General features: G+C 42.0%; 2 protein-coding genes across 2 annotated transcripts; both read left to right on the forward strand.

Annotated features, from left to right (window-relative positions):
- Nucleotides 1-902: 902 nt before the first annotated feature.
- LOC306979641 (single-strand selective monofunctional uracil DNA glycosylase-like) lies at nucleotides 903-2,432 on the forward strand (the record flags this gene model as incomplete). Its single annotated transcript, XM_079578674.1, has 2 exons — nucleotides 903-1,220; nucleotides 1,829-2,432. The coding sequence occupies 2 exons, from the start codon at nucleotides 903-905 to the stop codon at nucleotides 2,357-2,359; spliced, it is 849 nt and encodes a 282-aa protein (XP_079434800.1). The 3' UTR covers nucleotides 2,360-2,432.
- A 1,798-nt stretch (nucleotides 2,433-4,230) lies between these two features.
- Nucleotides 4,231-13,451, forward strand: LOC306979395 (uncharacterized protein). The gene is made up of 14 exons (XM_079578316.1): nucleotides 4,231-4,358; nucleotides 5,276-5,425; nucleotides 6,134-6,236; nucleotides 6,477-6,706; nucleotides 6,776-6,988; nucleotides 7,106-7,254; nucleotides 7,361-7,430; nucleotides 7,575-7,829; nucleotides 8,214-8,327; nucleotides 9,422-9,493; nucleotides 9,637-9,700; nucleotides 10,169-10,257; nucleotides 13,181-13,260; nucleotides 13,378-13,451. The coding sequence occupies exons 2-14, from the start codon at nucleotides 5,288-5,290 to the stop codon at nucleotides 13,403-13,405; spliced, it is 1,605 nt and encodes a 534-aa protein (XP_079434442.1). The 5' UTR covers nucleotides 4,231-4,358; nucleotides 5,276-5,287; the 3' UTR covers nucleotides 13,406-13,451.
- Nucleotides 13,452-14,308: the final 857 nt, after the last annotated feature.

Raw genomic sequence — 14,308 nt, forward strand, 5'->3', positions numbered from 1 at the left:
CAGCTTCTGCCCTGAGGCTGTGGGCCTAGCTCTTTTAAACTAGCATCAACAGGTCACGTGATGGACGCGCTTCCGGTTTCAATTATAAAAAGACAGTGTTTAATTTGGCGAAAAGATTAATAAATACTGTTATTTACAGTGAACCATTTACCAACAATAAGAAAGCGCTTAAATACTTTGTCGAAAATGGGCTGACAACATAAACAAGGGCATTATTTTAGCATATCAAATCAGTTTTAACTTAAACCAAATCAGCCCAGAGATATACAAAACACAACAGAAACAAAAACAGAGCATTTTGCCCTTACCGGCTGTCCTCCACAGTCTCTAGAAAGGCCGGTTTACTGCAATTCAGTCCTTTTAGTCCAAGTATTTGAGCAGCTCCACCTGCTCTCTTTCTCTGCTCTTTTGTGTGTCAAGAGGCAACACCATGTCCTTGATTGGATCATGTGATCCACCTGGTTGCATTGCCTGCTGTGGGCGGGAGGAGGGGAGAACACAGAGCTGGACAGCACACCTCCCACTCCCACTGAAAAATAAAATACCTGTAAAGGCTAAAATTACACTAGAGCAGTATTTCTCTGCTCATGTAGAGTAAAGTTAAAAAATAAAAATAAACAAAGTATTAATGACCCACATTGACAATTATTTGTCGACAAAATCTCCTGGTCTTTGCTGTAGTCATTGTTTCTTCCTTCTGTTTGACTTGAGATTGAGATTTTTTTAAATACTGTATGTAATAACCGAAGTCGCCAGTAGGTGGCAGAAATGATGATTTTCCTGAAATTGTACGTGAAGAACGATACGTAGAGTAAAACCCGCCATTGTTTACAGTTCCTGAGCTGAGAAATATGTAATTACACAGGAATAACACGGAGAAGGGTTTATTTTTACAGGTCAACATGTTAAGTGGCACCACTCCCGTATCTGCAGAGGAAGAGGAGCGGAAGCAGCCTTTGTACTATGACTCTCCCGAGGGGTTTAACCCAGGGGGGCAAGGCAGAGACGGGACGGTGTCTGCCCGGTTCCTGCAGGCAGAGCTGGAGCTGAACCTCCACCTCCGCGGCCTGACATTCACTGAGCCCGTACGGTTCATCTACAACCCGCTGGAGTACGCCTGGGCCCCGCACCGCTGCTTCGTGGAGACCTACTGCCGACCCGGCCAGAGCGTGCTGTTCCTGGGCATGAATCCAGGACCTTTCGGCATGGCCCAGACTGGGGTGAGCACCGTCCCTCCTCACTGTCAAACAAGATGAAATGCTTTTGCTTAGAGCTGTTGTTCAATAAAGAAAGAATTTACCACAAGGTGTACCATTAAGGTGTATTTTTATTTCAATACCCCCAATGAAGTAACATGGCCTTCTTGTTTTGGGATTTCTTTATTTCTTTATTGATTTCTTTATTTTTGTCTGTCTGTTGTTGTTTTCCTGTGTTTTAACACAGTTAGGTGCAGATAGTTAGAAAATGTTCACCATTGTGGAGGTGATAGCAAAGTGACAGTAGCTGCAATTATGGCACATAGTATAAAGGTTATTAAACAGTAATTATACAGTTAAATTGTAGTTTGTCTGTCTCTACTAAAGGAGCACGTTTCCCATGACCAACCTATAACACTGAAAATATGGTTCATATAATGTGATTGTTAAAAAGAATGCCTCGTAGGTTCAAATATGTTCTATTTTAGTCATACTAAAACTATTTAAGAAACATCAAATTTAGAAATGACAGCAAAGATACATTTGCGAATACCAATTTCAATGACTGATTCTTTATAAGTGTTCTTACTTATGTACATCATTTTAGAACTCACTTTGCCTCTTGATTCCAGGTTCCCTTTGGCGAGGTGAAGTCCGTGGTTGAGTGGCTGAAGGTCTCGGGAGAGGTGGGCCATCCCACCGAGGAGCACCCAAAACGCCGTATCATGGGACTGTCCTGCCCTCAGAGAGAAGTCAGCGGTGCCCGATTCTGGGGCTTTTTCCGAAAACTCTGCCCGGACCCCTTTGTCTTCTTCCGGCACTGCTTCGTCCACAACCTCTGCCCCCTCATGTTCATGGCATCCAGCAGCAAGAACCTCACCCCTCCAGAACTGAAGCGGGGGGAACGGGACGCCCTGCTGGCCAAGTGTGACATTGCGCTGGGCCAGGTGGTGAACGCTTTGGGCGTCTCCATGGTGATCGGCGTGGGACGGGTGGCAGAGCAGAGGGCGAGGAAGGCTTTGAGCGCAGCAGGAATAAATGTGAGGGTCGAGGGGATCATGCACCCCTCTCCCAGGAACCCCGCGGCCAATAAGGGCTGGGAGGAAGTGGCCCGTAAGAGACTGGACGAATTGGGGGTCATTTCACTGTTGACGAACTCCTGATGAAGGGTAGATCGATCATTAGTTTGAGTTGAATCAGTTTCTGAACTGAGGTGGTGGAATTTTCCTAATGCAAATGTGTTGACCGGGTTAGTAATAGCTCTGTGTCTCTAATTACTGGGTCTGTCCAGATAATACAAAAACTGGCGCCTGTTTATATTGTAATTGGTTTGATAATTGATAAAAAAAATGCATTTTGGACTAATGCTGTTCAAAATGTTTTGAATCAGTGTCAACGAGTAAAGATGTTAATGTCGACAAATTACCTGAGGACTTCACAGACGATTAGTTTTCCTAAGTAAAATATGGGAGAAGTTTTACCTTTCAAACTACTGACATGATGGTTTCTCATCTACCGTATTTTCCGGACTATAAGTCACCCCGGAGTATAAATCGCATGAGCCTTGGCAACTACTTGGGCATGGAGACGTAACTGCACCGTTGACAAGCCTCTCCTGGCAGCACGTTGTTCAAGCACTCATTTGAAAAGTCGTTCCTCTTGCTGTGGCTCTAGCTAATAGCCCACGATTAGCTTTCTGTGTTTTTTTTTTCCATTGCAGTAAGAGTAACCTTTGATTTTCGCCAGACCCTCACAAGTTTCTTGCTCACTCCAAACTTTAAGTTTTTTTTTTAATTTTCTGTTGTACAGTAAGTATTTATTTGTCACTGTACAACTGTACAGGAGTAGCAGATACTGGTACACAGGCCTAGAGCGCCCTCTAGTGGCTGTCAGTATGAAAATAACAAGCGGGAAATTATATATTTTGATATATAAGTCGCACCTGAGTATAATTTGCGCCCCCAGCCAAACTATGAAAAAAAAGTGTGACTTATAGTCCGGAAAATACGGTTGTAAAAAACATTGAAAATTCCAGCCGTGCCAAACGTGCATGGTTTTTGGCCGGTTTTTCAGATATTTTTGGGCAGGTTTGGCTGCTTAGATCTGGCAACCCTGGACACGTAGCTGTTTCTATTATTACAGAGGGGATTTTTTACTTACTTAATCTAAACTACCGGTATGACTTGATGGTATGGTTACTTTTACAAAGCTGCAGGTTGCTTACTGTGTCAGGCAGTACTTGAAACTACACCAGAGACCATAGAAACTGTGCCTTAATTCTGCTGAATGAGCCAAACTGTCAAACCATTGAACTTGAACTGTACACATTATTACAGATCCAGCCAAAAACATTTGATAAATGTTATCGGTGTGTTCTGTTTACTTTACGGTTTTGTAAAGTAACATGGCATTTATGTTGCATAGAACATATTCTACACTGCTAGATGGTAAATGTTCCATCCTGTTCTTAAAACTTTGTCTATTATCTTTGATAATGGTGTTTTATGATATATTTTAAGCCTCTGAGACAACTGTTTACTATATTGCTTTAGTTTTTGTATTTATTGTATGACTTTGATCATGTTTTTTAAGTAAATAAAAATATAACCGTCCAAATTTATTGTAAAGAAGGTTCAATGCTCGATTGTTAACTGAAATATTTGTACCTTATAGTGACTATTACAGGGTCACAGTGATGGTTAAACACTTTGCATTGTGTGTGTTTTCAGCTGAAAAACCAAGCAAAACAGCCCTTTTCTCAACAATAACGTCTCTAGTGACTTTACTTCCTTACTTAACCTCTTAACGCTTTAACGGAGCACATTTTCTCCAGTTATTTTCTGTTGTCATTTTATCGTCACCTGTTTTGCTTCGTTTTTGTCGCCTGTTTTGCTGTTTTTTTTTCAAGTTGCTTTTAGATTTGGGTAAAGTCGAACTGGAGAAAATGTGTTTGGTTAATGTGAGGGTTACGAGGTTAAGCAACTGGCTCAGAGAAAAGCCTCTAAACTGCATCTCCCATGATCCTCCAGGCTCCATAATTACCCTGTGTCCGTGGCTGTTGTGAAATCTCCGCACCTGACTCCCTCTTCTCACTGTCTGCACTGATGCAAGACTCATTCTGCACGAGGCTCCCACACCGCACTGTCATCAGCTCAACACAAGGTAACAACACTGTTTACTCACTTTTTAATCTACTGCTAAACTGGAAATGGTTACTTTGTCTTGTTTTATAAATAATGCTGTGTCTCATGTCGAATGGGATGAAATAGAAATTGCTTTTATTCCTAAATTTGAGCAACTCCCAAAGATAAAAGTCTGGCACATGTTTACCACAGCCCAACTGTAGCCTTTTGGAAGACGGTAAAATCCAGGGGAAATAGTTAGTTTGTTATATTGTTTATTTTAATTCAATTATTTAGAAGTACCTCTCAATCTTATTTCTTATGATTTTGTTTTTTTGAGCAGTGGTTGTCTCGCTTTTCACACCAAGGGTCATCTCATTAAAATAGTTAAGTTACCGAGATGCACCAGGGCGGGACTAACACTGCAAATCCAACTAATCTTTGCTAAAACTGGGCTGAAATGAACCGACACCTGGACTAAATCACAACTTGACCAAGAAGTACTTAGTAAACCAGACCTAAGCATGCAAAACGCCAATCTATAAAAGAATAATTTATTAATGATTAAAAAAAAGTCTTGACTGGCAGAAAAGTCTTTTGAGTGTCACCAGAAGAAGCTCAAGTATAGGAAATATGGATGTCTAAGAAGTAGCAAATTAATGTTTTATCATGAAGTTATTGGTTTTTTTTTGTGAAATTGGTTTACAGTATTTTTATTGTGTGGAATGTTGAAATCTGTAGTACAATGTATTTACAGTCCAGCATCTTAAAAATAAAAGACAGCAGCCCTATAAGCAGCATGCCCTTGTTTACAAACACATGTAGGCCATAGGTTCCCCCTGTGCCATGACCACGGCAAATTCCCCAGTATCACGTTTCTTCAGCTGTCCGCCTTGTGCCTGAATGCCACTCATTAAGAGCCGCTCTCATGTTGTTTTCCTGTCTCTGCTTTCTCAGATTCTGATTTCCATGGACGCATTAAAAGATCCCGCGGTGCAGTTTCGAAATGTGGGGCAGTTCTACTTCCCCCAGACCCGGGTGGAGTGTCACTACAGCCTGAGCGCCGAGCGCTGCTGGAGCAGCCGCGACTGGATCGGCATCTTCAGGGTATGATGAACACGTGTCCAGGGTTTTGCCACAGGGCTGCACACATGTATTGGTCACGTAAAGGGATGATGATCAGAAGAGGTATTTTGAGGTATAGGGCAGCTTTGATTATTAATACTGGGTCCATCGACATAAACTGGCAAAACGTCCCACTTGTTTTAAAAAAAGAAAAACATCACTTTTTTTTTTTACACGGTTTCATTGCTCCACCCCGTTGCAGACAGCTGGTAACTGGTCAATTTCCAACCTTTGATTAGAAAAATGCCTTGAAAAACCACTTGTCTGGTTATTACGACTTGTAAACTCTGAGATGATCCGAGTGATCCGAGTTCAGATACAAGATGAAGACAGCAATGGCGCCCCCCAGTGGGGAAACGTTACTTTTGATCACGGCCTTCCATATAACATTATTTAGCATGTTTTAAACTACATCAGGTGTGTTGAAACATTCATATAATTCTAGCTATCAGTTGTAGCAATCATAGAAATAGAAATGTCTCTGTTAGCATTAGCCGTTTTGTTCACACGCGACTTTATTCAGGTGGAACGCTCTGAGGTCGTAAATTTCAAGTGCGAAAAATACCAGTTACCAGTTGCCCTGAATGCAGCACTAGTTTACAAAATGTTGAGAGAGAAAGCGAGAAATTTCAATAATAAAGTAAGTAGTTTTCAGTAAATGTTGCATATTTTTTTGTCTTAATGTCCCAGGTGGGCTGGACCTCCCTTAAAGACTATTACACCTACACATGGGTCAACGTGCCGGAAAACTACACTGAAGGGACCAATGTGGACTGCTGCGTACTCTTCCATGGTGAGACTTTGATTGGAATAGTGCAGGGGAGTGACAGTTTTGCACATACTGTCCGACCACCTCTAGCTACAGCTACAGCTACATAACGAATGATCGGAAAGTTGAGAGGTTACCAAATTGACTATATGTTTACATGACGCTTATAACCACATGATGAAAAGTTCAGGTCGTAACTTTTCACTCAATAAATGAAATAAATTGCAAGCATTTACTCTAAAAAAACAATCACGTCTGGTTCAGCGTTCTACCTGCCGCGGCCGAGCCCAGTGGAGTACGAGTTCGTCTACGTGGATCAGAGCGGGACAGTGCGCGGTCGGAGTCGCACCTTCACCTTCTGCTCCCCCAAACCTCTGGAGGAGCTGGAGACGGTGCGGGAGAGAGACCGGGACGAGAGGCAGGAGGGCGAGGAGGGCGAGGAGCGAGAGGAGGAGGAGCTGATGGTGGTTGTGCCCAGAGCTACACTACTACAGGTTCCCAGATTTCAACAGGCATGTGGGTATAATGAGCATGTATAAGTTAACCCCGTATGTTGCGTTCAGATTCGGCTGGAGGAGAGTCTGAAAGCCCAGGACGGTCTTCAGAAGGCGATGGATGAATCGCGGAGGGAGTTGGACGAGGAGAGAGAGAGGATTAGACAGGTGGAGGGCGAGTGGGAGAGAGAGAAGGCCGCGGTGAAGAAAGAGATGTCTGATCTACAAGAAACGGTCACCCAATACACGGACATGTTGAAGAGGATGGAGGGCAGACATCAGGTAGAAACTGTTACTAAAGCGACACACGCAGCAGCTACACGTGTGTTTAGGCGTGTATAAATGATTAACAAATGATTAAGGAAGCTTTGTTATGTCTGGCCTGTGTTGTTTTGAAAGGATGTGAAGTACAGCCAGGAGAATCTGAGCAGTGAGCTGAGCAAACTTCTGTCTGAAAAAGTGGAGAGTCTCCAGAAGATAAAGGAGCTGGAGGAGGATCTGAAGGTTCTGGGTGACAGAGAAAAAGAGGGGAACGTTGAACTGGACAGGTACGTGGATGAATTTTCCAATTTCGCAATGTTCTGTCCCAATCTGACCCCAGTGATCAACGATTGAAGTCTTGTCTGCTAAACAAACCACTTTATATGGTTTCAGACTGAAGGAAAGAGTGAAGAAAATGACCGATCAGCTGAAACATGAGGAGGAGAAGAGGAAGTCCCTGCAGGTGAGTTCTCATAGATGTTGATTGAGTGGATGTTTCTATTTTCTCTTGGACTCTCTAAATTCTCAGCTTCTCATCCAGTTTCGCAGCAGTATTTGATTTTCTCGTCAGCGCTATCCCAATAACAAATGCGCCCCTTCTCTTCAGTCCGAGCATGAATCCTTGTCCCTGGAGGTGCGGGCCCTGCAGGAGCGCCTGGACTCCTCTGAGCTGCAGTCCGAGGCGCTGAGGAGGGACCTGAGGGAGATGACGTCCCGCCACAGTCAGCTCCACACGGAGCTGCAGCAGTCTCGCCTCCAGGGGGCGCAGCTGAGCCTGCATCTGTCCCAGGACCAACTGCAGCTGCGGGAGGAGAGGGCCAGCTGGGCTCTGGAGAGGGAGGGTCACCGGCAGGCAGCGGAGGTCTGTGGACAATCAGGCAACTGTTACTTTTATCTCTGTTTTACTTATCGTTACGCTTGATTTTCAGCTTATTTATTGTCTATTGTGGGCGTCTTTCACAGATCACATACACTATAACTGTTCTTGCCCGTGAGCCTCAAACTCATTATGACCGAGCGCCTGCTGTGGTTTGAAAACACTATTGCCTTTACTGATAAACAAAATAACTTACCTTACTGTACTGTATGTATATGTACACTAAATTAATATGTTTGTTGCCTGGATCTACTCCAATATAAATACATTTAGACATGCTTGAACTGTATTCAATACATTGGGCGAGATGCTACACAGTTTGGCTTTAAAGGATTACTCACACTTACCTTTCTTTGTATTTTTTCTCAGGCTGATAAGAACAAGCTTCAGGAGCTGTGCAGTGAGCTGCGCAGGAAAGAGGAGTGGCTCCAGGATGAGCGAGCGGAGAGAGAGAGGCTGGAGAAGGAGCGGGACGATGTCAGGGTCAGTGCTGTAGTTTTATTTAGTTCAGTCAGCTTTATAGTCAATTCCACCACATGAAGTGACTGGAAATGACATTACCCTCAAACCCTGGTGCAAAAAGACTCTTCCAGATAGTGAAGATAATGTTGTTCCCTCGTCAAAGACAGACCTGGAGTCGTATTCCACCACATTCACGCAGTTCTGATTAATGTTCAATGCTCAGGCAGCGCTTTGTTCTGTATAATTTCCTGGATTCAATTATGTCATTGTTAAAATGCAAAACTGTCGTCCACAGCCCATAATCAGACATTACACCGGCCCTGTGTGTTTGTTAAACCACGCCCTAAATCGAAACTGGAAGTTAGTTTATTCAATAGGTTATTCCAACAGCTGCCAGCAGGAGGAGCCCCAGTCAAAGTCTTCACTCACTCCAGCACCTGTATTTCTTTACTATTTAATATTTCTTATTCTTACAGAGACATCATTTCAAATTGTAACGCGTAAAGATTGTGTGGATTGGCCACTGGTCTGGTTCGGATATCTTGACTGTTTACTGTTTTCTTTCACACCCCTCGCATTTGTTAAGATCTGGAGCAGATCCTATAACTTCTCAATCAATACATGTTGAAAAATATGCAACTAAACACCAAAACATTTTTTGGAGAGAGAAGCCTCTGCTAAAAGTGGGTTGCTTTCTTTCTTTAAAATTTGAGCTATCATTATTTTATCTTGTGAGTGCACACTTCTTACGAAATTGCACAAATGCATGATCCCAATTACAAAACAAGCTTCTATTAGCTGACTCACGTGTCCTTAAAATACATGAAAACGTATTGACAGTCTAATCCACAACAACATGTTTATAAATAGCCTCATCATCATCATTCATAGATACATAGATGATGCAAAAATAACGATCTCACATTACATTTTTAACATGTCGAAATAGTGACAAAGTTCGCCTGTGAGGATTTCATGAGCCATAGACACAAATAGAGGAGCTTCCTAGAACAGTCCGTCAACCCTGTCTAGTAACTGGATACGAGACGTGTTGACGTTTTGGAAATCGAGGAGTATTTGCTGCTCAACGGCTTTGACGCTGTCGTCCCCTCTAGGCCCAGCAGAGGGAGCTGCAGGAGTTGAAGTCTGCCTTCAGAAAGATGCAGGAGGAAACAGATAAGCAACAGGTAAGATCGATCAATGGTGTGGTTTAGTCTGCAATGTAAAGGACTTAAAACAAAACCTACATGAGAAAGCATACATGAGTTCAGATTTTAAGTCAATAAAACCCTCATTTAATTAATTATGACTTTATTTTTTGTGCCAATAGACATCCTCACACAACCACGAAACAGAAGCTCTTCCCTGCACAAAATCGACTGTGGATGCCTCTCGTAAGTTTCTATTGCGCTTTCTTTACAGCACAATAGTAACATGGCAATATAGTGGAAATGACTGCCCTGTTTTCATATCGTTACCAAGAAAATACCGGCTTGTTGTTGTTCACTGTCTTTATACTGGGTTAGGGTTCGTTTTATTAGCATTTGATAATAAAACTATCAAATGCTAATAAAACCTAACCCAGGCAGCATGTGTGTCCATTAATGTGCACTTTCCCAACCAAATGAACAAATGATACGAATAGAATATTGTAAAAAAGAAGAAAAAAAACACACACATTTTTAGTGAAGGCCATAGAAAAAGGCTTTACTTTCAGATTTTAATTTAATTTAAGAAAACAGACAATGGCAATACATCTTTTCCTCATTTTATCTGTGGACAGTTATTCTCACATGGTGCGTTCCTACTGCATAGTTAGTGTTCAGAAAAACCTGAGTAAACCCATCTGTCGTCTCCCACAGCCTCTGATGAAGAACCCTCCTCTCCCTCTCCCTCCCCTGTGTCCTTCTGCCGTGAACCGGATCAGCCTCGGCTCTCCCCAGATTCACCGGTGAGCTCTCTTTCACACTCCACTGACAGAAGCCCCGACAGAGGACAAAACCGGCAGACACTGAGCTAACACGAGGGCTGACGTGAGGCCGGCTGCGTGTGTGGGGGCAAATAATGAACCAGCCTCACTGTTTGCCCCGCATTCAGCCGCGCCAACTCCACCGCCCGACAAGGACCAGTCATGCTTTCTGGTTTCAAATGTAGCAGGAATAATAAACATTTGACTAGTCTCACTGCTGCCACTCAATACTGCATCACTGTTGACCAAAACATGCAGCCTGTTTAACCTGACAATCATGAAATAAGACACTATAGAACTTAGCACAGCATAAGGGAGGGAAACAAATCAATTTAAGAGATGTTTTGTCTTAACATAATTACTGTATGTATGCCCCTTCTTCATATATTCCTAAATACATTGAGTTAGATGGGGCCGTATTAGACAAGGTGAAAGTAGATGGATTAAGGGTAAACGTTCTCGAAAACGATGATGAAGCAATATTTCTGCAAACCATCAAAAATATATCATCCAAAATGTGCCATTCCCTTCAGTTATAATAAATACCGTACACTATTTTGTGATGTTACAATGAAGTTTCACTGTGATTATGATGAGCAACAAAGTTAACTTCTGCGGACACACCCATCTCCCATGCTTCCGACCTGGGCAACTGCGCTACAACTCGGAAAAAACCTTTCCGATTTCCGACTTCCGACCTAACTGGAGCGCAGCATAAAGGCCCTTTTTTTGAGAGATGACACTGCCTGTGTAATGTTGCAGCCTCGTGGGGTCGGAAACACATCCATGGCCACTGAACATCATCTTGTAATGTGTTAATGATGGAGACACAGATATCAGAAAAATGCCATGAAACAGCATTGTCATACTTGCCATACTTTAGGCTGGTTTCACCATGCGATTTCTCTGGTGCAGCCTGCCTCACCAGTGTTCATTTAGACAACATATTTTAATTTAGTTTTAGTCTTAGTCTTTTGACGAAAATGTAATTCGATTTTAGTCTAGTTTTAGTCAAAAAATATCTTCAATTTTAGTCTAGTTATGGTCGACTAAAATTCTCAAAGCTCAGAGCTGATCCTTTGGCAGTGAATTTACATGATCTGAGGCTCTTTCAGACGCTCAATAGAAGTTTGGATGATTTTAGTCTCTACTTTTCATTTTTATTTAGTCTTATTTTAGTCGACTAAAACATCTGGACATTTTAGTCATAGTTTTAGTCTCATGAGAAACTTTTAATTTAGTTTTAGTCCAATTTTAATCGTCAAAAATATCACTTTGACTAAAATTAAGACTAAATAATTTAGTCTACGAAATGAACACTGTGCCTCACACACATGCTCGAATAGCTAACTCAATTCCTAAAACATTGATCGAACATTGAACAGAACGGTTAAAGGTGTCATATGTATGGCTGTAAATGTAGCCTCCCTCTCTCAAACGTAACAAGCCAGTTCGTAGATGAATCTATTAATCAGTCAAATGCAATAAAAGTATGGTCTAATGGTGCTTTCCGGGCAACTGGTAAATGTCCCACTGGCCTTTTGAAGAAATGCCTTGCTGCTCGAAGTGGTAATTACAAACTCGAGGTGTCCGGATTGAGTTCGGATGCAAAGTGGAGGACTGTAACAATGCCACCAGTGAAGTGAACATTACTTTTGGTCACAGCCCTCAACATAATGTTATTTAGCATGTTTTGAATTGTATCTGGTGTGGAGAAACATTCATATGGCCTGACGCTAGCATTTTGTTTACATACAACTTTATTCAGGTAGAACGCACTGTAGTCGTAAATCATCATTTACCAATCACCAACTGCCTGGAATGCGCCATAAATCCTATAATAGGTGCACCACGTTTCCTTTTCCTCAAAGTCAGCTTTTATTTTCATTTTGATTTAACTGTTCGCCAAAATAGAAACAGAGGTGAGGCTGACAATCACACCCCAGGGGGCGTCGATAAGTGTTAAGCCATTGAAAGAGTTGTTCAAAAACGTAGGTCTTAAATTTGATTTAAAAGCAATACATTTGATTCAATCTCAAATTTGTTGGGAAATACTGACATTGTGCAAATGTTTTGGAATAGTTTATTTAATTTCACGTCAACACAATTTACATAGAGTCTTTGTGGAGGCAGTGTATCAGTGTACTGTAATACCATTAAGATTCAAGATTTCTTCTTTCTCAAACCATGTGAATGGTATTCAAATTATGTTTCTCTCATCCTTGATTGTGGAGCGGGGGGAGGGGGAAGAGGGGTGGGAGCAGTGTTTCATTTGTAAATTAGTATTTTCAGGAACACTTTTGGTCTGACGTGATGGATTCAGGGAACTGGAACACTCTCATTAAACACCATTATATCAGATCAAATCCTCAATCCTCATCAATCCGGATCCTCCTAAATATTTCCCGGATCCTTTACCCTGAAAAACAGATCATTGAGGGAATCAAACTAAGCACTGGGTGGGTGGGAGGGAGGGCAGGGAGTTCAGCTTCCCGATGGCTCTGTATATGAAACTGTTCCTCAGTCGACTGGAACTGACCCGTAGAGCAGTGGTTATCAACCTGGGGGTCGGGACCTCCAAGGGGGTCACGAGACAAATTTGGGGTGTCGCCAGATCATTTAGATAAAATATGCATATTTTCATTGGCATATAATCTAATGTTTTATTGTAGCATGCGTTTACTATTGTACCAGAGTGCCATTATTTGTTCATAATTTTGTTTGTTTTTTTTACTTTGTTTTTTAAGAATTATGTAGGCTAATGTTCCTATTTCTCACGGTGTGACCCGGGCGGGGGGTCACGAACCCCTTTACCTGTTATAATGGGGGTCGCGGCTCCAAACGGTTGAGAACCACTGCCGTAGAGATAAATTAAGAGATCTTTTCCCCATCTCTGCTTTTTCAGGCCGAAGAGGAGGATGAGGAGCTGTACGAATCGGTGAAAGACACTCTGAATGTGGCCAGCCTCAGTGACCTCACTCTCAGGTAACTGTTCTCACACACCTGCCTTTGACGTAAATGCCTCTGAAACTGCCCATGATAACTGAGAACACAGCTTGTTTTGAAATTATCCGACTTCTTCATCCTCTCTTCTGTCTTCAGTGAGCTGTGCGAGCCCTACATGTGGTAGAGCCTTCACCACGGACGGCTCATGAGGCTCATCCAGAAACCACTGCTACAAATCTTAAAAGAGTTGATGATATTTGTCATACTTTTCATTAGAATGTAGACTTTTTTCCTGTGTATTTTTACCATGTTTTTTGCACGGACTATTGATGAGCGTAGGAACTATTTGAGCGTGTGTTCTTTTTAGAACTGCTTTTTGTTTTGAAATGCTGTGCCGATATTTGACAAAAGGAAAAACAAGAAATGGGTTGAAAAAAAGCTTTGTTAAGGGCAGATAAAAAAAACATAGAATGATGTTATTGCTGCATTAACATGTTATTTGAAGTCATCTTACTTTTTTGCAAAATGTTTTAATAATATTGAAAAAAATAAATACATGTAATCTGATATGCACTTGGAAGAATTGTAATATCTTGAGTAGCTTCAGCTCCTCATTTTTGCATAGTTAGATCTGCTAAAATACCGTTTTGCACATCTCCAGTATTATTCAAACTACTGAATGACTTGTGATAAAGTTGTTTTTTTATCTGTAGTTTGCTTGTTGAGTGGCGGCTTGGCCCCTGATTCTCTTCTTCATGTGTCTGTGATGTTGCTGCAGCGTGTGGGCGCGTCTCGCTCCAGTGTGAAATGTCCCCAAACCATTTGGTCCGTTCACAGTCGGACAAAAACAATCTGTGATTTAGTATTTCATCTGTGGAGAAGACACTGTGCACCTTAATAAAATATGTGACGCAAAATGTCAATGAGAGTTGTGCGTAGAGAATGCATTTTGTTCCCCAGGTTGCTGTTGGACTCGTTAGATCTTATTTTTCATTCATTGTAAACATTCACACTAAATACCACTTTAGAACGCCACCTTTGCAAGAACCGGGTGCTAAAACTGTGACTATTATGTCTAAACCAGGAC

Source organism: Gobius niger (assembly GCF_951799975.1).
Source record: "Gobius niger genome assembly, chromosome: 20".
Classification (NCBI taxonomy): Eukaryota; Metazoa; Chordata; class Actinopteri; order Gobiiformes; family Gobiidae; genus Gobius; species Gobius niger.